General features: G+C 45.9%; 1 protein-coding gene across 1 annotated transcript in view; it reads left to right on the top strand.

Moving 5' to 3' along the window:
• Positions 1-1,049: 1,049 nt before the first annotated feature.
• Positions 1,050-24,405, top strand: part of TMCC3 (transmembrane and coiled-coil domain family 3) — a 143,527-nt gene continuing 120,171 nt past the window's right edge. Inside the window, exon 1 of the mRNA XM_087766712.1 lies at positions 1,050-1,184. Coding sequence (XP_087622838.1) covers positions 1,173-1,184 — 12 coding nt within the window. The 5' untranslated portion in view covers positions 1,050-1,172. The remainder of the gene's footprint in view (positions 1,185-24,405) is intronic.

The raw sequence follows: 24,405 nt of genomic DNA, 5'->3' as shown, positions 1-24,405 counted from the left end.
TGAGTACCAGGACACAGGGAAAGCTTGAAGGAGAGGGCTGCCCTGAGATAAGCCACGTCCTTCACGATCTGAAACGTGTGGTCCCGTCCTCCTGAGACACGGCACAGCCTGCTGCGCTGTCGTCCGGGTTCGGCTGTGGGCCGTTCACCCCGGGGTGCGTGTGCGCAGATGTAACGCGCCAAGCAGTGATTCACCTCCACGCACCGGACGGCAGGAGCCCCGGGTTCTTGAGTTTAACGTTAATACAGAAAGTACGCTATAATTAGTGTTAAATACCTTCCGAGATCGGGTTCTATTTTAGCTTGAGAACAGCTTGTAGCTCTAACAGGGTACTACAGCTCGCAGGAAAAGTAAATTGCTCCTGGAATAGGTGTAATTTGCTTTGGGTGAGACTTGCTTCGTGCTGGGAAACCGGAGCACTATGACCACGTACAGAGCGTTTAAGCACCAGACCGGCGCGGTCCAAGGGGCTTCCACGGCCCGGATCCGGCCGGGGCGACGGAGCCACCCGGGCGGGCATCCCCCCCTCCCCAGGAGGGCAACCAACCCCCAGCCCTGCCGGGCCCGGCCCGGCCCAGGCCGGCCGCCGCTGCGCAGCCGGGAGCAGGCGGCTGCGGCGGGAGGGAGCCCCGCACCCCGCCTGCCGCGGGGCGCCGCCGCGCCTCCCCACGTCGCTACGGGCGCCCACGCAGCGTGACTGAGGGCCGGCCGGAGCCAGGCGCCCGCCTCGCTCCCCGCCCCTCCCGGGTGGAGGCCACCTCTTCGGCCACGGCCGCCCCAGCCCCGGGCGGCGGCGGGGAGGGGGCTGCGGCCGCGCCCCCGCTCGCGGCCGTGGGAAGGGGCCGGGCGGCGGGGGCGGGTGGGCCCGGCCCTCCTCGCGGTCGCGCTGCCTCGTGGCGGGCGGCAGCCGTCGCGCCGCCGCTCAGTGTGGGCAGGCGGGCGGCGCGCACGGAGGGGCCGCCGCGCCCGGGGGCTCTGGGCACTGCGCCGCCGTGCCGTGCCGTGCCGTGCCGTGCCGTGCCGTGCCGTGCCGTGCCGTGCCGTGCCGTGCCGTGCCGGGGTGTGCGCCCCGGGGCGGCCGCCGCAGCCGCGCTGCCCCCTGCATGGCCGCGCCGTGAGGGGCGGGAGAGCGCGGCGCCGTGGCGGGGAGCCCCCGGCGTTGCCCGCCCAGCATGCTGCGGAAGGTAAGGACCCCGCCGCTGCCCCGTCGGCCGCGGGCGCCCGCACCGGAGCGGGGGCCGGGAGCGCGGGGCCGCCGCCGAGCCCCGGGCGCCGCGGCGGGAGTCGAGGCGGGGAGCGGGGGGCGGGGGGGCAGCGGCGTCTCCGCCGGGGCGCCGCCAGGGGGCGCCGCGAGCGGCCGCCTCGGGGGGCGGCGGGGGCCGGGGCGGCGGGCGGGCACGGGCGAGCGAGGCCGGGCAAAGTTTGCCGTCCGCGGCCGGCGGCTCTGGGAGCGGGCCGTCGGCAGGCTGGAGTTGCCATGGAGGCCTGCGGCCGGCAGCACGCGCCTTCGCTTAGGGCAGCGCGGGGTGCGGAGGAGCCGGGGTGCGGAGGAGCCGGGGTGCGGGGTCTCCCCTCAGGCCGCCGCCGCCGGCTGCGAAGCCGGTTGCGGCGGGGGAGGCTCGGCCGGGCGGCGCAGGGCGAGTGCCGAGTGCCCGGGGCCGCCCGGGGCTGCCTGGGGGAGCGAAGCGCCGCTCCGTGCCTCAGCCGTGTCGCGGGGCTGGCGGTCCGTGGCTCTCCGGCCCCGCTCTGTCCTTCCCGGCACGGTCGCCGGCGAACCCTTCGCTGTGAAATCCCGGGCGCGGAGAGGCGTCGGCAGAGGGGACAGCTCTTCGTTTGTGCGCTAGGCAGCGGCGCTGTGTATTGTGCGTGAAGGCGAATGCAAGACTCTTGCGACTAGTGACGGCGCTGCTCAAAGCTTTAGAAGAAGAATAACCCGCAGGTCTGAGCCGAGGGCAGGGTGGCTACGCAGCCGCGCCGGACCCGCTTTGGCGCCGCAACCAAAACCTCTTACAGTCGGTAGGAACCCCCTCCCTGACATAAGAGAGTGTGCCTACAGACCTTCCAGCTCCTATCACAATTTTCAGGACTCCTTCCAAAAGGCAAGCTTTCCTTCCAGGTGGACCTGGGCCGCTTCCCACCATTGCTGGGAACGCGATCCAAGAGGAAAGTGCCAGCGTAGAAGAAGCGCTATCAAAAGAATGAATCGTGTAACTACTCAGGCTTCTTTTCCCGCTGTTGTTCCTCTCCTGCTCTCATTTTGTGTTATCTTCCCAAATTCTGTTGTTAACAGCTTTAGGCCTGCTCTAGCGTTAAGTGCGCAGTAGCTCGGACAGCTGGAGCAGCAAGACATCCCTCAAAAGTCCTGATAAAAGGCGTGGGAAATCTCGAGCCCCTCTGCGCGGTGAGTGAGGTAGTTAGGCCCTGGGGTCCTCTTCAGTGCTTCTGAGCCGCTGATCTGGGCTCCGACGGCTGCCCTTGGTTTGGCAGAGCCTGGGTGACACAGAACAACCAAGATGATTTAGGATTTCCCTTTGTTCTGGAGAGGAACCCTCCACTTAGCCATGCTCCTAAAGCCTGGCATTGCTAATCTCTTTCTACAAATATTCCCAGAGCAATATTTTATACTGTTAGTGTTAATTATTATGGAGTTATTATACAGCTTGGACAGGCTGGGTAAGAGAAAGATGATTAATTCTATCCTTGCATTGTAAATAATGTGGAACAAATACTTAATTTGAATTTTACCTTCTTCCACTACTCATCATACTCCTTTGCTTACTAGGAGGGGGAGTGCAGAGATGGTCAAGATTTGAAATTAAGCGTTCATTGAAGGTCAAAATGACCTTGCGGATTGTGGATACAGGGTATCCGAGCCTTGTTTCTTTTTCATACCTAATTCTGAAGCTGCCCAAGGGCTGAATCGGAGTTTGAGGGCTGCTGCACGCTCGCCGCCTGTTCTGTGCCGCATGTTCAGCAAGCTGCCCACTGCAGGCTGACCTCTGGGTGAATTGTGGGCTACCCGTGCTAAATTCCTCTGCTGTACACGAGAACTAGAGCAGTGCCAAGAGGAGTTAAACTAAGGTAACTTTAGCTTAAAAATGATAAAATTTGTAAGCCCTAGTTCTTAGGCAACACCTCAGGGCTAATGAGGGCTGCATGAAGAACCGTCTGAGAAAGGGAATCTCCTTTTAGGCAAAAGGAGCAAGAAATGAAAAGAAACTCAATTGCCGCCCTGACTTTGGGTCATGAGTGCCCAGATCCTACTTTAGGCATCTCATTGGACAACCTTCCTCATTGAGTTCATGGATCAGGTCCTTAGCATGTCTTGGAAAAACAGTAGTCATGTGGGCAATCAATAGTTAAAATTAATTTCATGCCATGGTTCCCTTGGCTGGAGTATGAAACCTCAGCGTCGATTGCTTTGTCTCTTCTTTGTTCTCTGCTGTTCCAGAGGATTTGTTACCATTTGTGACTTAGCATCCCCTTTTTGCTTTTATATGTGTCAGGAAGGGAAGATAAAACAGGGAGAAACCCGTGGTTTTCTATTATTCTGCCTGTCACATAATTTTGTGGCCACAAAGAGAAGCATAGCATTCGGGACCCCTTTAACTTTGCTGTCCCTAAATGCAGTTGATGTTTCATTGATTGCTTCAAAAATAAATTAAGACGGAGAGGACTGGGCCGCTGAGATAGAAAGCTGAAATGCTTGCACAGGGTTTAGTGTGGGTCAACAGCTCAGTATTAAATCCACACTTCCCATTTGGATCAAGTTTTCCAGTGCCATCTGTGCTCATAAAGGAGCAATAAGTAGAAAAGTTGTTTCAGATGTCTCAGAAGCATAGTAAAAACCTGGGTTTTGTTGCCAGAGACAGACAAAATAATGTCCTTGCCCTTTCTTTTGGGGGTGTACTGAATTTCAACTCTTAAGGTGGAGAAAATGGACCTGTGAGGATGGGTGGAATCAGTGAAATGTTAGTGTCTTGGTGGAGCTGCTCTTGAGTTGTGTGGGGGAGGTGGGCTTTCCCTAAGCTGAGCCCTTGGCTCCTCCAGTGAGCTGATCTCTCCAAGGCGCCTGCCTGCTCCCGGTGCATCGGTCACCAAAACAGGGTGAAGTCCTTCAGGCAGCGGCGACCTGAAGCCAGCAGTAGTACGCAGGTGCGGGCAGTCCTGTGGCTTCAACAGTGACACAGTGATGCTCTGTGCAACCTCCTCTGCACTTTTGCTCACCGGCACAGAGACACATCTTAGGCAGACAACCCTCCATGTGTTCCTCAGGTCCCTGCTGTAGTCTGTGGAGGAAAGCAGAGCAGCTCGGGATGAGCGAGGTCTGGTGCTGTGTGCGTCTGAGCTGTGCGGTAAGGAATAGAGACCACCACGGGGAAGGACGGGCAGTAGCAAGACATTGCTAGCCTGCTGCTTTTGGGGCTCTCTGCTGAACCTGGAGCCCAGCTCAGCAGCTCTTACCGAGTGCTCCTGCTAGGGAGCAGTTTAGACCTGCCTGCCTGCCACCCCCTCTTCTCCTGCTGCCCCCTTCAGCTACATGTGTCCAACGTGTTCTTCACGAAGGCAGGGCTTTCTAAAATCCTCTGAGCACTAGTGAGGGTGAGGTTTCCTAATTATCCTAACGCCTTATTTGAGATGCTTTGTAGGAGTTTCATCCTTCCAGAGAGCGTGCCCCCCTCTCTTGTCTCTACACACTTTCTTTTCAGACTTGAGAAACACGAGGGTTGTATGTACACAGTTTCCTGGCCACCACTGCTTTTCCTCCCTCTTCAAGCTGTTCAAAATAGTTAAAGATGACATAGGCATTTCCAAGTACTTTCTTGCTTGAATGAATACACGTTTTTAAGAAGGCCGTTGCATAGTATGTACGTGCTGCGGCTGGATGTATAGCTAATGTCAGCTGAGGTTGGTCCACTTGATTTCATTCTAGGTGAAAAACCTGATTTTTTTTCTTCCACGTGCCCCTCACTTTTCCCTCGGTTTCTTGTTAGTAAGAAAATACTAATGCAAATATAAGCAGGAAGAAAATCCCTGAGTGTTTTTTCATTCCTCCCCCTTCCCGGTCTTTCAAATAAAATAGATTGGTATTCAAGTTAATAGAGACAAGCTGTCTATTAGACATCGCAGGAAAGCAGTAACAGAGTTAAGAGACGAGAGACTACATTTCCAGGCAACGGATAGAAAGCCAGTTCTCCAAACCTCAGCATTCTTGTCTCTTTGGACTTGTTTCTCTTTCAGCTTCTCTTGCCAGATGACCTACCTATCTTAATTGACCATATTAGGAGCTAATTTGTTCAGCCTAGACGGTCGTTCACCAGACCACTGAAGTACATATTAGATATAAATTCTCATTTGTGTCTGCTTTTATTATCTTTTTGAAAATCAGCTCTCTGTATCTTGTTCATTTTGGCTAGGGAAAACAAATTCACATGTCAAATTCTGCTGGACTTATTTCTTCAGGCAAGATGTACCCACGCTTGGAAATTAATGGAAATCAAACACATCAACAAGAAATTAGTATTTAGGGACAAGAAAAAGAAGAAATTAGTATGGGCAGAATAAACTGAAAATCCAGGCTGGGCTAAATAAAGTGTGTCATGAAGATGAAATTCTGTGCTACTTCTGTTTTTATTATATCATTTAATGTTCTTAGGTGGTTTCAGCTCTGACACTCAGTAATCAGTAGCTACTCTTGTAGGAGGGAAAGGGAACAGCCTTGCTTGGTAATGCTCTGTTTAATTCATAAGGTGGTTAGGAGGGACAGATATACATTGACAGGTACAGATCAGTGCTACATCTTGCTACAGATTTTGTTCACCAGATTTTTGAGCAGAATGAAAGCTTTATTTTTAACCAAGTTGTCATTGTCTGGTCTTTACAACCTGTTGGGCAAAACCGTACATACTGGGACAATTTAGGCTAATGGGAGTGGGCGGCACCATAGCTCTGCTAGGGAAAAAAAGTGTCCTCTTGGTATTTTTAGTTGCTCAGAGATTGTCTTCAAATAGTATATAGCACTGTCAGTCAAAGACTACATTTCAGGGCTGAGGTAATAATGAGATTTTCCTTATTCAGCTATTTTAGAGGCTCTACTATTTTGGCTTCCCCCAGGGAATATAAAATGTGTTACCAGTTAAATCCATGACAACAGATAACTGAAGCATTAGATTTAGCTGAGCTAACATGCAGGCAATTGAACTGGGTAAGACAGAGGCCAGCCTGGCATGAGGGAGCACTGCTCCTTGCTCCAAACACAGCAGAGTGGAGGCTTGAATAGGGGTCTCTGGCCTTCGGGAGAAACAGGACAGACAGGCAGCTGGAGATTTCTGCTACAGCTTGGGCAGGCTGTGACTGAGGCGGGTTTAAGTGGGTTTTAGTGGATTTTTAGTGAACTTAGGCGCCTGGAGGCGTTTAAGTGCCTAAAAGATTACATGATGTACAAGTGAGGATTTTGGTGGGACATCAGCGTTGGTTTTGAAGGACTAAAGATAAGAGGATTTCCTGCCTTTACCTCAAGCACTCCTATTTGCTAAAGAGTTCATCTTTCCCATCACTGCTTCTGCTGGATTTTTTCTGTGATGCAACTGATTAGCAGTGGGATCCATCTCTGCCACCAGTGTCTACGATGCAAATATGGACCAAAACGGGGCCGAAATTTCCCAGTGCTTGAAAAGACTTGAAACAGTAGCAAAGGCATAAAGGGGACCAAGGCAATGAAGCTGAGGCTTCAGGCTCGGCGGTGGTGTGTGCTGTGGCGGGCAATAGATGGTGGAAGGGCAATTCATTCTGCTCTGCAATGCAGACTAGGATGTTTCAAAGATAGGCTGGTATTTCTGCAGTTCTGGAGGTCTTAAGTTGGAAGTGTCATTGTGGTATAAATAAATGTCGATGGGCTGTCTCAAGTGTATCTACCGTCTATTTAAAATCTCTGTCCTAAAATTTATTTTCTTTAGATTCCAGAGTAAAATTCTTTGAGGTTGGGCAATAAGGAGCCAAAATCTAATGGCAAGTCAGTGAGGTGTATGTTCACTTTTGAAAATGGGATTTAAATGGCTGACGTGCTTTCAACTGTCTGTCTTACTGGTCATGTTTTTTCTGCCACCTCTGTTGGTAAGCAGAGAGGAGAGCGAGGTGTAAATGGCACGGGGAGGAAGAATTAGAGAGTGACCGATTGTTCGCTGTCTCTGTCAGCAGAAGAACTGGGGCCATCAGATCAAACTGCCAGGCCCCAGGTTCAGAGCAGAAGGATATGCTCCTCGTTTAGCTGTGCGACTCCTTGCCATTGGGTGTTGGGGGGGGCGTGAGTCTCCTTGGATTCAAAAAACAAGCAGGCAAATTCAGGAATACTTCAGAAGCCCCTGAGTACAAAATTAACACCGCTGGCTCAGAAAGAAAGCTCTTGACCTGCGGGTCCTCAGCAGCTGGAAAGTATTACACGATTATTCTGGTTGTGGGAGTCTTCCCAAGACACTCATCCACTGTTGGTCACTGTTTCAGCCAAGATACAGGCATGAATTTAATGCGAGCCAGTATGCTCCTTACAGTCCAGCACCGCAGAACCAAACTTTGTTTTCTCCTGAGGTTGCTTGTGAGATATTGAACCTATTAGAGTCATATGGTTGATAAAGCAGATCAGCTGAGAAATGTTTTATGAGCCTGTGTCGTCTCAGAGAATGCATGCATAACTTAAGATTGAAGCAGTGGGAAAACAAATGGAGGAAGATTAAGATCTCTTAAGCATGTTAGCTTCATTGAACTAAAAAACAGAAGGATCTTTTTTAGTCATTTCTTGTGTTTGTGACTCCCGTTCAGGGCAATGGTAGGTCCGAGTGGCTGGCTACACGTTTCTCAGCAGCTTGCCTGCGCCAGGACCAGCATTTCCCTGTCCTCATGTTCTGGGGTGGGGACAAAGCAGGTTCTAGCACAAAAGACCAAAAAAAAGACAGTTAATATCTTTTCCTCTATGTGTTCCCCACTGCTGGAACGTTGTCCTGGTGAGAGGACAATAAAATCTTAACTTTAAAAAATGTATATGAAAAAAATCTCCTAACAGACACGGAAAAAAGAGGGACAGATGAGTTGACTGACCTTTCTGGCTGTGGAGGAAAGGAGGGAAATTTTGCCTCCTTTAATAAAGACGATGTTCAGGTCTGCCCAGTGATAAAACTGCAATTTCCAAAGGGTTTTTCATTTCCATTTTTTGGGGTATGGCTGTGCTGGATTGAGCAGCCAAATAAATGGAGTTAATAGGTTCACCTTGGTATGAATTCCTGGTAAGTAAGCCATGGGTGACTTATTTTTTCCTGTCAGCCCTTCCTGCCATAGTTAGCAATTAGTGCAAAAATGGATTTCTTCAGTCTGTTGCTTTACGACGTAGCAAAGGTGCATTTAGAAATTTGCATCGATGGTTTGTGTTTTGGTCTGAACGGCTGCGTGTTTCCTCTGAGAGAAGTGGTGTGTCCTGCTAGGTTGAGGACGCGGCTGGTGTGTCCGCTCAGCACACCAGACAGTAACACCCCTCTTCCAAATAAGTCAGCTGAGATTGAGCAAATCTGGGTGTTTCCTGGACCGACCAGATCATTTGATATTAGAGTCTGTGTAGTTTGATGATGACTGAAGTCTCCTTAAGTTATAATATCCAACTAACTGATGTAGCATCTTGACGGCTTTGTGGTGGGACTTCTAGGCCAAATATCCCAAATGTTTCAGACCAGCAGATTATTGTGAACTATTAACCCCTGTAAAACTGTACTAATAGTTTTTCAGTTGGAAACTGTTACACATTTCTGGTCTGTGCACCATTTGCTGAAGCCTCAGTGGTGGTTTACAAATGGCACCAAGCATTCAATGTACCTCCTCCTTGCTGCCTGAGGAGTAATTTCCATCTTCAGGTGATAAGTGGCACCAACCTGTAGTCCTTGGTGCAATGATGCCTCCCCTGAAACAGGGCTTGTGGCTCAGTGGCTTGGGCTTTGGGCATGGTTAAACAGGTATGCTGTTTTCACGGGGCTGTTGACTTGACGTGGGATTTTTTTAGGCATATTTGTTTGATCTTTTTCTGCTACGGTCTGTCTTGGGCATGTTGTTGGTGAAGAAGCCTTTTATCTCCTTGAAGAATAAGCAAGACTTCCAAAAATCTTTGATAGTCTCCAGTTGTAAGGTGAAAGGCTCACCTTTTCTGCCCTACTACAACATCTGTGCATGTCCTGACAGATCTCACGTGGCTTCAGAACCTGTAAAATGAGGACACCGGCTCTTTGGTCACTGGTTTCCTGCTTCTCAACAATTGATCTTAAGCTGTTGCATTTAATGTAGTGGAGCCTGACCTTGAATGCCAGAAACTGTTATAAAAAGAAATGCTTCACTGGCCCATATTATTTTTGTCAAAGCTGTTTTTAATATAAAATAAAGTTTTGATTAAAAAAAAAACCTACCACAGAGAATATATTGCTGCTGAAAATATTGATTTTATTTTTCCTGAAAAACTAACATCTAGTTGAAAAAAATGGCTTAAAGCTCTTTATTCTCAATGGGAAGTCAAAATCTTTTCCAGAAGGGGAAAATATATTTTTTTTTCCCCAACAGCAATATGGTATTAATGCTTGCTAGTTTCATTCAGATGTTCTACTTTTTTTGTAAACGAGTTAGTATTTACATCTGGGTTTTCTTTTTTTTTTTTTAATTATTGTTCATCTTGGACATTTTCTAGCCTATAATTATTCATACCAGTAATTGAATTTGCAAATCTCCCAGTAGTTCTCCATCCTTTTCAGATGCTCTAAATCTGTTCTATTACATGTTCTCTTTGTCTTTTTGTCTTTTTCAGCTTATTTCTGGGCAGATGAATAAACACACTTTTTAATGCATTTCAATTATCTTGCTTTTTGTCAAGATATATTTTCAGGTAACACAATTAATTAAAACTCCATTAACTGTTTAAAAAGGACATATCCCCTAGTGGCAAGCCTTTGGTACTGGCCTACTTGAGTTAATGAGTGCAAATGGATGTATGATACATATTGACTTGCTCAGAAATAAAGGGAGATTTTTGTCCTTTTTCTTGCTTTTTTTATGCATAAAGGGAGCCTGAAGAGATACTCTTTCCATTGCTTTTTATTGTTTAGATTCAGTCTATTCAAGTGTTCCTGAGAGTTAGATTGCAGGGCTGTTTTGTTTTGTTTTATTTTGTTTTATTTTATGTTGTTGAAAGCAGGGCTGGTTGTACAGACTTGGGATGCCTTCTCAGCAAATGGATTCCCTCTGACCTTTAGTAAGAAAGAATTAGGACAACTTTTCTAAGCTTTTTTTCTATTTGCATCCACTCTCAGCAAAGGTATAACCGTGCCCAGCCTTGTAGCTGAGAAGCTGCGTTCAGCATCAGAGGCTTTTTTCCTTCTGCTGCCAGACCGACCCATTCCCATCCTCGGCCATTCCCTTCCCACCAGAGCAGCCAGGTGGTGAGGATGCTTGTTCGGTCCGCAGGAAAGCTCACGTAGACCAAGTTGTTTTTCTGAACTGCTTTGTAACACAAAACTTTTCAGAGAGGGCTGCTTTCATGGCTGCTTGCTGCTGCCAGGTCAGCTACTGGTCCAGGCAAACTGGGCTTTTGTGGCTTGCAGAGCACCTGCATGGGAAGGCTCTTCGCAGCTGAGCACAGAGACTACCTTGATGAGGGAAGAGGGCAGCAAAAAGGTCCTTCTTCAAAGTGGTAACTGCTCTGTTACATTAATAAAGTTTGATCTTTATTATTATTGGGGAGAAGTGTAACCAGAGAGCTTTCTAGGCTGTAACCCCAAGTGCCGTCACTGCAGAAGCTGTGTAGGATGAGTTGAGGTATGCAGAACAAAATGTCCGCTGCTTCGGGTGATAATAGAAGCCGCAGTTTCCTGGCAGTTATTTATTGTTCCTCCTTTCTGTATGTGATCCAAGGGTTTTTTTTATCCAAGAGGGTTTTATAACTTAATCCTACAACAGGTGACTTCTTTTAACTACCATTTTCAGATCCTAAAAAGTAGGAGTGCAGCTTTAGCAGGCAGGAATGTGTGTCTACATACATAATACTCTGGTAATTCACACATGTTGGGAGAAAAATAGCAGATTTATATCCTAATAGCCTGACGTACCGGCTCTAGAGGTGGGAGTAGGTAGTCAAGACTTTTGTACTTGGCACCTCTGCTGCCAGACTCTACAGAAGTTGGAATAATTCAAGAAAAAGATGAAGTTACTTTTATTCAGTATGTCTCTTACAGAAATACGGCAATGATGGAGAATTAAAGAATTTCAAGTCACTGGTAGTGGCTAGTAATCTAATGTAAATCCCCAGGCAGGTTAAGTTAATATATTCACGGCATGGTACCCGGAGTAGGATGGGGGAGAAGGGATGGGAAGGGATGAATCAGCTCTGATGTTTTGCACGATCCTGCCTTCTAGTTCAATATTGTCTTCTTTTCTTTGCCTGAATTTATTCCTGACAGGTGGTGACAGAATGTTCTCATTAAAGAAAGGCGGGTACCTTCCTAGAACCACAAAACTCATATAAAGTCTCCTGTGGCAAACTGGTGTTCAGACTTAGAAGTGGTCGGATTCTCTTCACCAGTTCCTTAAAGCTTTGAAATGCCACATTGCTGCCTAACATCCCTTTTTTTTCTGGGCGCCGTTGTCCAGCGGCGCAAGGAGGAGAGCAAACGGGCTGTATCGCTTGCTGCCTGCCCCTGCCCAGGGGGAGGAGGGCTGCCTGCAGCAGGCCTGGTCGGCCGCAGCGGGCTCGAGCCTCTTCCCGAGGCTGCCCTCATGCAGCGGCCGCGCTGACCTCCCGGTGGGCTCAGGGCAGTACCAGCACGCCTCCCGACATACTTTAGCACTGCTTGATGTTGAATGACAGATGAGCTATGGCATTCTTTTGCTGCAGCCTCTGAGGTAAGGGTACAGATTTAAAACTGCTGTCAAGAGAGGGTAAGCTCGTGCTTTGACAAGCTGGGCCATAGGAAGCACTCCCGTAACAACACTGCTGTAAGAATAACACGTTATTAGCACTTGCAAAGGGTGCTCGTGCCTCCTTTTGTAAGCGGCTGGTGGAGCCAGGGTAGATCCTGATGCTCAGGCAGCAAACACGTGAAGTTTGAATCTCGACCATCCAGGTGGGGTAGCCGTGCCTCACCTCGTATGTCCTCGGGAGCTGGTCGCTCGAGTTTGTTGGAGCCTGTGCTGCCTGCTCTGGTTTCTCAGTTGTGGTTCCCCAGTGAATTTGAATGAGAACGTGGGTCGCTGTCAGACTGCAGCATCGCAGGGACAGAGGAGAAATGACCCTCTGTACCTGGGCAGGGTGGACAGTCAACCAGATAGCGACCATTTCCAGCTTCAGGGCCAGGGACTGTGTGTGGACCAGGTCTCCATGTGTAGAGCAGGAAAGGAGAGAGGAAGAGGAGCTGCTGCCTGATGAACCAAGCGCTGTCGTCATGAGTCTTAGCAAAGCTGAGCGTGCTGGAGGCGGGTTTTAATTCCTGGTTCTGGTGTGCTGAACCGCCACCTCCGGAATAGCCTGCCTGTAACAAGTGCCCAGGTGTTCAGCCTGGGTTTACTGTTCTGCACAGTAACTAAATTTAGACAGAATATAATTTAGAAATGAAAGACACAAATCAGTAAATCAGAGGGAAGCATGGCATTGAATCAAATGAGGAAAAAGTAATACTTTCCCCAAGCTAAATAACAATCAGTTCATTTGTTCCTTGCTTCTGGAGCCCATTGCGATTTCATAAGCACATTTTCTTTCTTGGCACTGCCGCTTTAGGGATTTCGAAAGTACATGTGTGTTCTCAAATTTTTGCTGTGCCTGAGACTGGCATTGTTAACTTTACTCATTTCAGAGTTTGGCTCAGTCGCTGGGGCCTATACAGTGATCAGCTTTGGCTGTCCCACAGGGCAGATTTTGGCCAACGGCTTTAGGGATGCTAATAGGGGGTGGTGGAAGGGGACGGATACTAACCACAGGGCTAAGTGTGCATTAAAAACCTATTGCCTTGATGTGCTTTAATGCTTGTAGGACTTCTCATATTCACGGTGCTTGTAAGCATTAATGGATCCTCATGACACCATTATGAAATGATGTAGATATGTACATGAGAGGGCAAGAGAGAATTTTCTTGGGTAAGGCTCGCCAAAGAAGCCAAGGGGAAAAACAGTAGTTTTAAATGACTGTCTTTTCCAAGACAACTAGAATTTGTCTTTCTAAGACACTGCATTGTAAAAGCATACACTTGTGTAGGCACATGCATCAGTGCTCTCCTGAATAAAGAAATGTTCCTAAACTAGTGCTTGGGAAACCAGTGCAGCTTTGAAATGAATGATTCTGCAGGGAAGAGATGTCAGGTTTTTATATCTGTTATTGAGCTTACTAAGGTTTTTCATCCTAATAGGGTTTAAGATTAGAGCTTGTTTAGTGATTTGAGACTTTTCTCAAGCGATTTCTCCTTCCCTATACCTCAGTTTGAAAAGGAGGATGGAGGAGAGGGAAAGGGACAGCACCTCCAGAATGCGTGAGGAGTGGTGCTTGGGTCCCCAGGCAGCGGATGAGAGGAGAGAGAGCGGCTGAAGGAGGTGACTTGGGGCTGAGGATACCGGACAGGGCTGTGGTCGTGAAACACCAGCTAAGGGAGGAGGCATTGCTGGGACCTTCAGAGGCTCTTCTGCTAGTTCTGCTGGAGCATCCTTGGTTGGGCTCTGTAGGTCCTCGGCTTTGTCTGCTCCTACTGCCTGTTGTCATCCTTTTGCAGCCAGAGCCTTTTCAGCGTATTTCCACCCTTGCTGCATCCACCTCCTCCCATCTGTATTTGTTCTCTGCTCCTAGCAGCTCCTTGGCAACCTGCCACACAAGATATAATCCGCAGCCTCACTTAGAGAATTACTCTACTCTGACCTCCTCTGTATTGCAGACTACTGCTTCATAGGGCTTAATCCTGCAAAGAGCTAAACTCAACTTAAACTAGGCACCCTTAGCTGAGACTGCCTTCCCCCAGGTGGATTTATGGTTAAAAGAGCAGCACATGTAGAAGTACATTAACCACTATTGGGTAGCAATCAGTATGATGAATTAAATTTTTCAAGTGAAGTCTGTGAACTAATTCTAGCTGTATAAAATCACTTTTTTGGGGGAGGATCTTCTTTCACGAATAAAAAGCTAAGGTAAAAATGAAACCCTATTTCAGTATTCTTGATTTTAAAACACCATAATGTATTTCTTTTACAGATAGTGCTGGTGTTTTCTGATCAGTGGTCACTGAACATCATTCAAGATTTTTTTTATATATATAGAGAGAGAGCATAAATCTAGAGATGCATTGGAAGTAATATCTCGTAAGACAAATACTTAGGTATAGTGAAGAACTAGGACACAGATAATTATGTTTCTGATCAAATTAAGTTTCTGCATACTGAAACACCCATGAAACAACCCTTCTGAGGCATTTTAAATGGCATAAAACTCACCAGCTGTATCCCTGCTGATTCTAATGCCCATTGCAACCTGTGTGCTCTGAGCTCTACAGCCCGACACTGTGACTTGTTCACAAAAAGGCTGACCGGGTTCATTTGCTCACAGTAACGTTGTTTCAGAAACTGTAAAGGCCATCTTTTTTCTGTACCTTGGGTTACTCCATGATAACCTCTTTATTTTCTGTCCTCCTTTGAAGGAGGTGCTCCCACAAACACCGCCTCCCACCTTCAGTCGCACTGCTGTCCTCTTGGGGTCCATCCACCAGCGCCTCCTCCTTTCGGGCTGCCTTGTCCTGACCCAGCAGGCTCCGCAGCTCTGGCGTGCCTTAGCCCTGGTCCCTCTCTCCTGCTATGTGACCTTTCTGTAGCTCTTCCCAGTTCCCTCGTGGCTACTCTGTTGTCCCCTTCTGTGCTTGTCGGTGCTGCTCCGTCTTTTCTGCAGTCACTGGACTGGAGGGGGTACCAAATGTTTTCCTCCCCCTCGCCTTTCACTGAATCCCACTTCTTTCCCAAATTCCCCCCTCAGAGCCAGCGCCTTTGCCCAGCGTTGCCCTGTGACTAGGACTTTGTGTACAGGTCTCTCTCAGCTATCTTACACTGTTAGGATGCTTTTCAGATAGTGAGTTATGAAAGAGTGAAACTATTTACTCTAAGAGCTGGATTAGATTCGTGTATCACCTGTAAACTTGTCTTCCTGAAAATCGGGCAGAAGCTGATGTCCCAGTTTTCGCTGATGCCACATTTTTATAATTTTTCTGTTAGCTGGTGGGACATGCTGCTACTCAGGAACCAGGCTCCTGTGATGCTTTGGCAGTTAGGAACCTCCCTACGCTTTCTGTGGGCTCTTCCCAAGAAGATGGACTGATTGATTCGTAAAGTGTTCGGTTTCCCCCTAGACTTTGATTGTGTGTCTTGTGGGTTTTGTTTCCCCTTTTAAGAATGCCGGGCAGATACTGGTAACGGTGATTGGCGAGTCTGATGCCTTGGTAGTGTTGTTTGAGGTAAGCACGTGGGAATTAATTCATGCTGAGGAATTCTGCGTAGTCCATCACCAGTATATAAAAAAGGGGCTATGTGAACTTACGTGCTGAGCTCACTCTGTTGAAGTATCGTGCATTGCTATAACAGACTAAGAATTGGGATCTGCATGTTACATTTTTGTAGTACTAGTTTAAACTAGTTGAGCTGTGTATGATTTGCCTTCTGGACCCTCACTCCTACTAAAAACAACTGATGATCCGTGCCAGTGTAAGTTAGACAAGAGTAAAACGCTGTTCAGCTAAACAGCTTGAATAACGTAACAAATGGTGCCATTTTGCATGCCTATTCAGAGCGCAGAAAATCAATCTGCTTTCAAAGCTGGCGTCCTGCCACTTGATTTGTGGGTTTCTAGCAGTTTCAGACCTAAAGCCGAGTTTACCTTAGAGTTAGCGTAATCACGCTGTCCAGTCATAAGCATAGAAACTGCACGGATTATGTTCGGGAATTACATTGTGGAAATACAGATGGGTCTGTTTACTGAGGTACAAAATCTGTTTTGCATGAAATGTATAAACCTCAGTTATCCATATGCCACAAGGGACAAAGAATAATTTTGATAATCAAGCTTTCAGAAAATGGCAGGAATATTCAATGTGATAAGCATTAAGAATCATGACCTCATCTGGGATAACACAAGGCTTGGGTAATTGAAGTGTTTCTGCATTGGGTTCGAAGAGTGTAATAGTATTTAATGTTCGGGCTCCAGTTCAGTAACTGTTATTAGTATGCAACTCGAAAAGATCCATAAGAGCCAAGTAGGTCTAAGTGCTTCACGCTGCCACTGGTAGTCTTCAGTTAGCTCTTATTTGGAGACCGAAAAGGAGAGTTTGTTAGCCTGCTTCTCAAAGAAAGCCAATCTGTCATTTTTACACAGTTAGTGTATTTGCTGAGTCAAAAAAAATTAGTGGGCTTAATTTTCTCTGAAAGTTGTATTTTAAAGGGAAATTCTTTTCTTTTTGTTAAGGTTTGGAGCTCAGAATGTTTTGGAATATTTTTCCTGCTCATTTAGAGTAAATCCCACTTCATTTGAATTAATTACTGCTCCTATGGTGATATTTGAAATAAAGACAATTTTGGATGCTCAAGAGAGGAGAAAAAAAAAAAGAGTAAAACTCATCATATGAGTCTTACTGATAGAATCTTATTAACTCTGCATGCTGATGTTCACAAGTTCTTCCATCCTCCCACCTCCCACTATCGCTGCCTTTTGGTTTTTAAATGCATGGAGGGTTTTTCAGACAACTCCAGTAGAAGTAAACTTCACATCACCTTACCAGAGTGGTAGGAATCAACTCAAAATTACCTGAGTGCAGAGATCTATGTCTACATTCTTGGTGTGAATTAGCATATTCTCCTGTTTGAAATACCAGTAAGTTTATAGTAAGTGAGGACATCCTCATGTTTATATGGGTGGTCCGTTTTGGTGGCTCTCCAGCTGTTTTACTTGACTGCTTTGCTTTCTGCCAGACTGTGTGTAAGTGTGTCTTCTGCTCTGCTGGCAGAACGAACAGATGAATCCAAACAGATAGATGCATGAATGAATGGATGTTGTTTGTCTGTTGAAACACAGCCTGGGTCAATTCACTGGCGATTGCATGTCCTGAAGTCAGTCTGTAGCTGACACTGCTTAGTTATTCCACCACGCAGTGCACTTGGAAAGGGGTTTGTGGCCCGTCCGTCATCTCACTGGCTTTTTGAACACTTGGCTAAACACTGCCTTTGCATTGGCTAAAAGGATGCCAGTGCAAGGTCACTACTAGATCAAAAGTACCTGTAAGAAAGAAAATGTCTAAGGCTAGGCTCAGGTAGTTACGCTATAATGTGTTCTTCTGCACAGCATGAGGTAGCTGGAGGTGGGCAAGCCATACTTTGTGGTAGAGACTGCAAAAATAACAGTGGTTCAGGACCTTACATGTTCATAGTAAAGGGCTGTCTGAAAGCTGAGGAGTTCTTTGCAGCGCAGACGACTAGCTGGATACAGAAGATGAAGGGGGACCTGAACTCATGGCCTTGATGTTTTCAGATCAGTTGGGCTCCTACATGATGACCCTGCAGAAGGTTCTTCAGTTGGTGAGCATTTATCTTCTGACCCATTTCTTTTCTTTGTGCTATGAATAACTGGCACTGTACACCGACACACAACCAGCATCTCATTCTCTCTCTGTGCACAGGATATTTGGCAGATATGAGCTGTTCAGTAGCGTCCTTATTTTTGCGTTCGAGATTTGTTAAGAATCAGTCTTGCACTATTCTCTCCCAGATTGTCATCATCTCCTTCCTTCTTATACCTTGCTGTAGGTCCCTTTTGCCATTCGTTTAAAATGATGCCTACTCTACTGTGTTGTTTTACAACAGCAAATCAGTAGTTACAGGGAATCTCTGTAGCTCGTTCTACCATAACCACCGTTCATTCCCTGTGACTCTGCTTGCAAAGCCTGCTTTCCCAAACTCTGTACCACTCTTGTCCTGTACGTTAGATGTGAAACAGAAAATTACTTCTTAGAAGTATCTTTGTTGGCTGTTAACGTGGCACAGAAAAAGAGCAGAAACTTTATGGTATTCCATGCCAGAGGACACTCAGTTATACAAAGTGGGGGTGCGTTACACACACAAACATAGATTTTGAATAGGAGGTGCAGTGCTTGAACAAAAGTATCCGAGACATTTATTTTTTCAGGACAAAACTTAACAATTTAAAAGTAAATAATATATGTGAAAATATATATGCCGGTGATGTTAACCCTGACTACATCACTGAGATTTCTGTAGGATGACTTTATTCACATGATTTCAGTGGGAACTCTCTGTGTGCTTGCAGAGTATAGAGAGTGTCCCGGGAAATATTTGGAGGTAACGTTTCAAAGCAGTGCCACCTTATGGTTCATTTCAGAATGGGAATGTGTGGCCTCCCTGTGTAAAATGTGCTTATCTGGCTAGGCTCTCTAACTTTCTTAGACGGTCACCTTCTGTGCTTCTGATGACAGGGGTCAGTGATGGCCTGTACCCATCACTGTCAGGACTAATTGCAGAGAAACAAATGCAATTATTAGCCTGTTTCTCAAAAAAGAGCCGCTCCCTCTCTACAATTAACCATCCCATTGCTCATATGGGCAAAAAATCCTGCCCTCTTTCCTTCCCAGACTACTTGCAGAGGTGCACATGCAGTTACTGTCTAGAGCTCTCATTTCTGCTGAGACGTTGCGCTTCAACCCAATGTCACGACCTATAATCTTGATAGCTGCAGCCCATATTCATCGTACCTACTCCTGCGGTCCTGTCGTTCACACCACGGTAAGTAACCGCTGACTGGCCAAGGGCAGGAGGAAGAGCTTTGAAGTTCTGCAGAACTGTTGCTCACCTAGATTGCTGATCCCTAAGCAGGTTTCATGGGCCTGGATGTGACCCTGCACACAGGGAATATGATCTTAGAAAAATCCTTGCAGAAGAAACTGGTCTTCTCGGTCTCTTCCTGCTCTTGTTCCAGTTTCTGGCAGGACTAGCTGCTGCCTGGATGCTAAAAGCTTGTCAGAGCTGCTTGGTTGTGTGGCTGCACTGAACTCCCTGAGAAGTCAATTACATACTGACGTATGTTCGTGTTTTAATTACAGCTACTGGTGCAGCTTGGAGACCTCTTTTGTCTGCAGTAGCCATAACAGTTTGCAAATAATTCTGGTTAGCCTGTGAGAGAAGGGTCACTGAATCACGGGAGAAAAATTCTGAGGATACTTTAATTAAATCCTAGGTTTAAAAGCAGCAGTTTCTTCCAATGCATAAGTCCCAGAAGTGGGATTAAAGAAGATGGGATTCCTCGCTACCCTGCTGAATGCAGAGAAAATCCATTTCTCATGGAAATTGCTGTTGAACTGGAAGGAGAAGTGGCACAGGAATGGATGTGGCTGGAGCAGCTGGGATTAATGTTAAGCCATTACTGCACTGCTGCTAAGTGCAGTTTACACAACCATCACCATCGCTGTCCTCAGTGTCTACCTGCCACCCATTGCAATGAGGGTAAAATACAATAGGAGCAATTAACTAGGCTTCCACTCTCTGTTGGACTAGTTTATTTATATACAGCCCTTTGTTCTTCCTTTTAAGCACACAGACGCTACACACAGCTTTACTGAGCATTGTGCAGAGATGGCCAGCCCAGCACGACTGCTGAATTCCCTCAGATTTCAGCAACAGGCCCATTTATTGTGGAAGACAGTAAAGCTTAATAATGAAAATCTCATAATTAATATTAGCTTGACTATAGCTGCTGGTATGAATTTGGCTTGTTAGCAAAGCTGCGTATGTTAACTCCTGTGGCTGCAGAGAATACTGTGGAAACGTGGTTTCCTATGGTCTCGAGCCTTTTCATTCATAGGCTTTTAAAAATTAAATTATACTATTATTTTCTGTTCTCACCGTGTATCCTGTAAAATTCCCATCCTTTCTCCTACAGCCTTTCTTCTGCCAAATATTTTGACAGCTACGTGCAGGCTGCCTCATTTGACTGATTTGGCCAACAGAATCAAACCCTTGGCCATCCCTCACTGTAGAGTTACAAAATACACCGAGAGCTCATCATATTTGAGATCTCCAGTATCTATCTTATTGGTCCGAAATCAACATTAAAAGTTTATTATAGACTGATCCTGGAAATCTGATTTCCATAGGGAACCAGGCTAACTAAACCAAGTCAAAAGTATGGAAATGACAACCAATGTAAGATGGAAAAAAATGAAAATTATGGGAGTATGGACATATAAGAAAACAGTCCAGAAACAAAGGTGATGCTACACTAGCTGCCTTGTAAGAGCACCTGAAACCCTTCACATCACTGCCTTCCATGATTTAAGGAATATTGCAAACTTTACTTCTGAATGTCTTGACTCACAGACTTGGGTCAAGTTCTTCTTGGGAGTAGATGGTTACAGCTTTGCTGATGGTAGTTTCAATGCCATGCTGAACACCAGCTGAGGGTGAATGCATTTTGGAACAATTTTGCAACATACCTTGAATTGTGTATTGCCAAATCACTTCAAAAGAACTGTGCTACTCTGCCTTGGGGCATCCATAGCAACTTTAATACATGGTACTGGTTTGGCAGGCCTGTCTATGATTTGCTCTTTTGCTTGACATTATTTCTGTATAGTCAGTATTTCCCTTTCATTGTAGTAAAGCTTTTTTTTTATCAAACAGTGATTGTATGTGTTATAAAAAAGATTTATCCTAAATGAGAGAACTCACTGACAGGAAACTTAACCATGTTTCTCTGTGCCCTCAATAAAATCTTTCAACAGCATTATCTGTTCATGGAGTGTATTCTCATTCTGATGCATGATGGATTTATCAGTGTCACACAAACTACTGGATATCAAAATGGTATATATCTGGGGAGTTAAGTAACTGTGATGTTGGAGTAGTTTCTGGTAAGTAATTTCAGTCCAGATTCAGGTGAATTTAGAGACATACGGTAGGTCATACAAAAATTCTGAAGTATCTAAACACGCCTGCGACCATGTGTAGCCTGCTGTGACACCTGGTGTGCCGATTGCAAGGGGTAGCTGTCAGAGCTCCCTGCGTGCAAGGGCTAGGTGCCAGAGCTCCCTGGTCAACAGGCTTCTCTTGACATAAACGGGAACCTTACTCGGCCAAATAGGACCCTGTCACTCACAGGTGTATAGTTCTAATCATGTTCAGCAGCATGTATATGTTTGCATTTACGCACTCTCACTTTGCATTATTAGATGAATGGAATGGTTTTACTCCTGCCCTTCTTTGTAAGAAAGGTGTTTAAGTTTTAGGAAAAAAGCTGACTTTCAAAAAATATTCTCATTAAAAGTGTGATATTAATGGAGTAATTGTTATAGCTTTGTTTTGAAGTCTCACTTGTTAGCATTTTAAATGTGTAGATCTATTTTGTTATATGTATTTTTGAGACAGCAGTTACTGGTTTGACTTTTTTTTTTTATAAACACGTTTTACAGAGACAGAAGTTTACCTTTATAAAGTACTTCTGACCTTTAACATTACATTGCTGAATTTGAGAGACAAAGAAAGAAGCTTTTCAAAGATTCTGCCAGGTTCTTTAATGCCAGGTCTTCCTATATGAAAAAACATTTAGAAAGGATTCAGGATTGTATGAGTAGAGAAAGTGGTTTTTGGTTTGCTTCTGAAGATGCAGTTTCCGAGGCTGTACGACCTCCCAAGTTCAGGAGGGCTCATCGTTGTAGCGAGACTCATATTGTTGGCAAGGCATCGCTGGTAAGTGCTCTTCCACAAAGAGTCTGCTGGTGGTTTTCTTCTATCTTTCCTCCCTCACCCTACTTTTTTACCTCAGAAAGAGTAGTCTTTTGTCACTGTTGTTTGTTTTAACATTCCCTGGCATCTAACTATGGTTTCAGGTATGAAGAGGTGACACACTAGTTTTCCATCTCTCTCATATTGGTATTCATGGCCAAATTTAAAGATGAGCTGATCTTTGCTTGCCTCCGGCAGTATCTGCAGGTTTATAGCATCTCTGACTGTCAGCCTTGAAGGTTTGCTTACTCTTACATACAAGGTCTCACCGCTGTATGTGTAGCTGAATGTTGTTTTATTTCTCTACGTTAGAAAATCTCTCAGCTTTGTGCAAGATGAGGAGACTGAAAACCATGCCGTGTCTTGCTAGTGTTTTTTACATCTGCCAGAGCATTGTAATTTGTGACACCTAAACTGTGTTCTGCTTCTAATTGCACCACCAGTAAATACTCAGGGCTTATTTTTATGCTGTTTACTTTTTAATGCATTTGAAGTCTTTGTATTGTATTCACATTTTTAACAGAGGATTGGTTTCTGGAAAATTGTATCATAAAAAGAAATCAGTCTGCTTTTCTTACTCTCTTTACCTCAAAGATGCACAAATGTACAAGAATTTGTGCAAAGTGATTAAGCGTGCAACACAGAGAATGATACACTATACATGCTTCTCACATGAGGGCATTTTGTTTCAGAGTTACACCTCTTGGTGTATCCCCTGGAAAATTACTATGGAAGCTACAAGCTGTATGGAAAAAGTAGTGATGCTAAAGGGCATGGGGTAATTAACATTATGTAGGACTTCATGCTTGCCTGGATCCTGCTGCAGGATCAATGTGCGATGTCAGTGTGAATCTGGGTGAGACGCTCAGCCTGCGAGCTGGAAGTGGCAGGCGTAGGGTCTAAAATGCAATATAATGCTTTGTCTTCCAGCTTGTTTTTCTGAGCTCTGCAGTAAATGCTACTGCTTGAATGCTCTCCGCTTGGTTTCCTCTTTCTTCGAGGCCCTGCCATGCTCAGCAGGAGTGCGTTAGGACGGAGAGCTTTGGGTGGTTGAGGTTTCAGCCTCCTGCTCTGTTGCATCCTTCCAACACAGTGCTGCAAGAGAAAAAGAAAAGGAATTATTTATGAGAGAGATCGTACTAGGAGCTGGGCTCCCCGCAAGAGACAGTTTAACCCCGTCTCCTTTCAGAAACTGAGCCTGTCTTGTCCTGTATCCTAAATTCCTTGTACGCAAAATTACTTTAAGCTACCACAAGCTCTGCGTCTGCCGATGTGATCAGTCCCATTTGTTCTTGTACACTCAGTTTTCTGAGGTTTAGGGTTTGTACAGATGTTGCACTCCGAATCCAAAGCTTACAGAAAGCCATGAGGTGCCCAGTGACTTCAGTGGGCTTGGGGCCACTCCTAGATCCTAACTTCACCAATGCCTTTCAGAGGACCAAATGGTTAGATGGAGTTTTGAAACAGGTAAATCAGCACGATCTCCATGCAAGGTACAACTTACGAGTCCTTCTGCTTCACCTGTTCTGAAAGTTATTGCCTCCCCTCAGATTAAGGGATGTGATTTTATATCTAAACTAGTCTGTGATGTGAGACTGTAATAGAAGTTTCTACTTTCTCTAAATATATGGAGTGTACATTTTGTGTAGACATATATTTGCAGTAAGACCTTGGTTACCCAAAGAGCCACAGAAGTCAAATGGAGTAATTTTTTCTGCCACCTCTGATGTGGTTTTGAATTAACCCCTTACAAGGGACAATGGCTCATGGTGTTCTTATGGGCAGGTTCCTCGTGGACCTTCAAGAGACAGGCTCACTGCATCTACTGTTCTGTGAACACTGCGACTGGCAGACATGTAGATCTGTGTAAGGTTTAACATGCTCAGAGGGAAAAAATAAAGTTCAGATCTGCGTGTAGGCTGCCAGAAGAGACTACTGCCTTCAGCTGGCCAGGACAGTGTTTTCTAAGACTATGGGGGCTTTGAAATGGAGCTGGAATATTGGGAAACTCATGGAGGGGGGCAGTTGTGCCTCTATCAGCCTCAGCCAGATCATCCAGTTCAAAGATTCATCTTACTTTGAACAGTATATGTCTTGTGAAAGATTTGTTGATTAAGTTGTTCCTGAACTAGTCTCTTCAAATTTTGCATCTAATCTCACCATAAGAGCATAAGGTTAAATAATTCTTTACACCCGCTCTTCAAAAGAGGTTGCTTCACAGTTGCTGTTTGATCTGATTTCAAGGTCTGCACAGTGCAGAGTTATTTTTTTTTTCCTACCTCTGCTGAGGAGTCATGCGAGTTTTTTCAGCTACTGTTGCTTCATTTGAACAACATAACAACAAAAGCTTCAGGTCCACCGTTCCTTTCTGGAAGAATGTTCAAAGTCTACTAAGTTATCAAATAAATCAGCACCTAGCAACAGATTGCTCAGGATACGTATGGATGTGGTAATGAACAACTGGGCAATACATACATTGCCAGATGTTTTCTCTGGGACTGCAGGACAACAGTGCCAGCTCAGGATCTGAGCCTTATGACTTTGGTTTCCTTGCTTATTTGAGTCACAGGTAGACAGTGATTTTCATTT

This window comes from Nipponia nippon, unplaced genomic scaffold (assembly GCF_047370975.1).
Source record: "Nipponia nippon isolate SJK-2023a ecotype South Korea unplaced genomic scaffold, ASM4737097v1 scaffold_3, whole genome shotgun sequence".
Lineage (NCBI taxonomy): Eukaryota > Metazoa > Chordata > Aves > Pelecaniformes > Threskiornithidae > Nipponia > Nipponia nippon.
The sequence above is the reverse complement of the archived record's forward strand: the minus strand, read 5'-3'. Positions and strand labels throughout refer to the sequence as shown.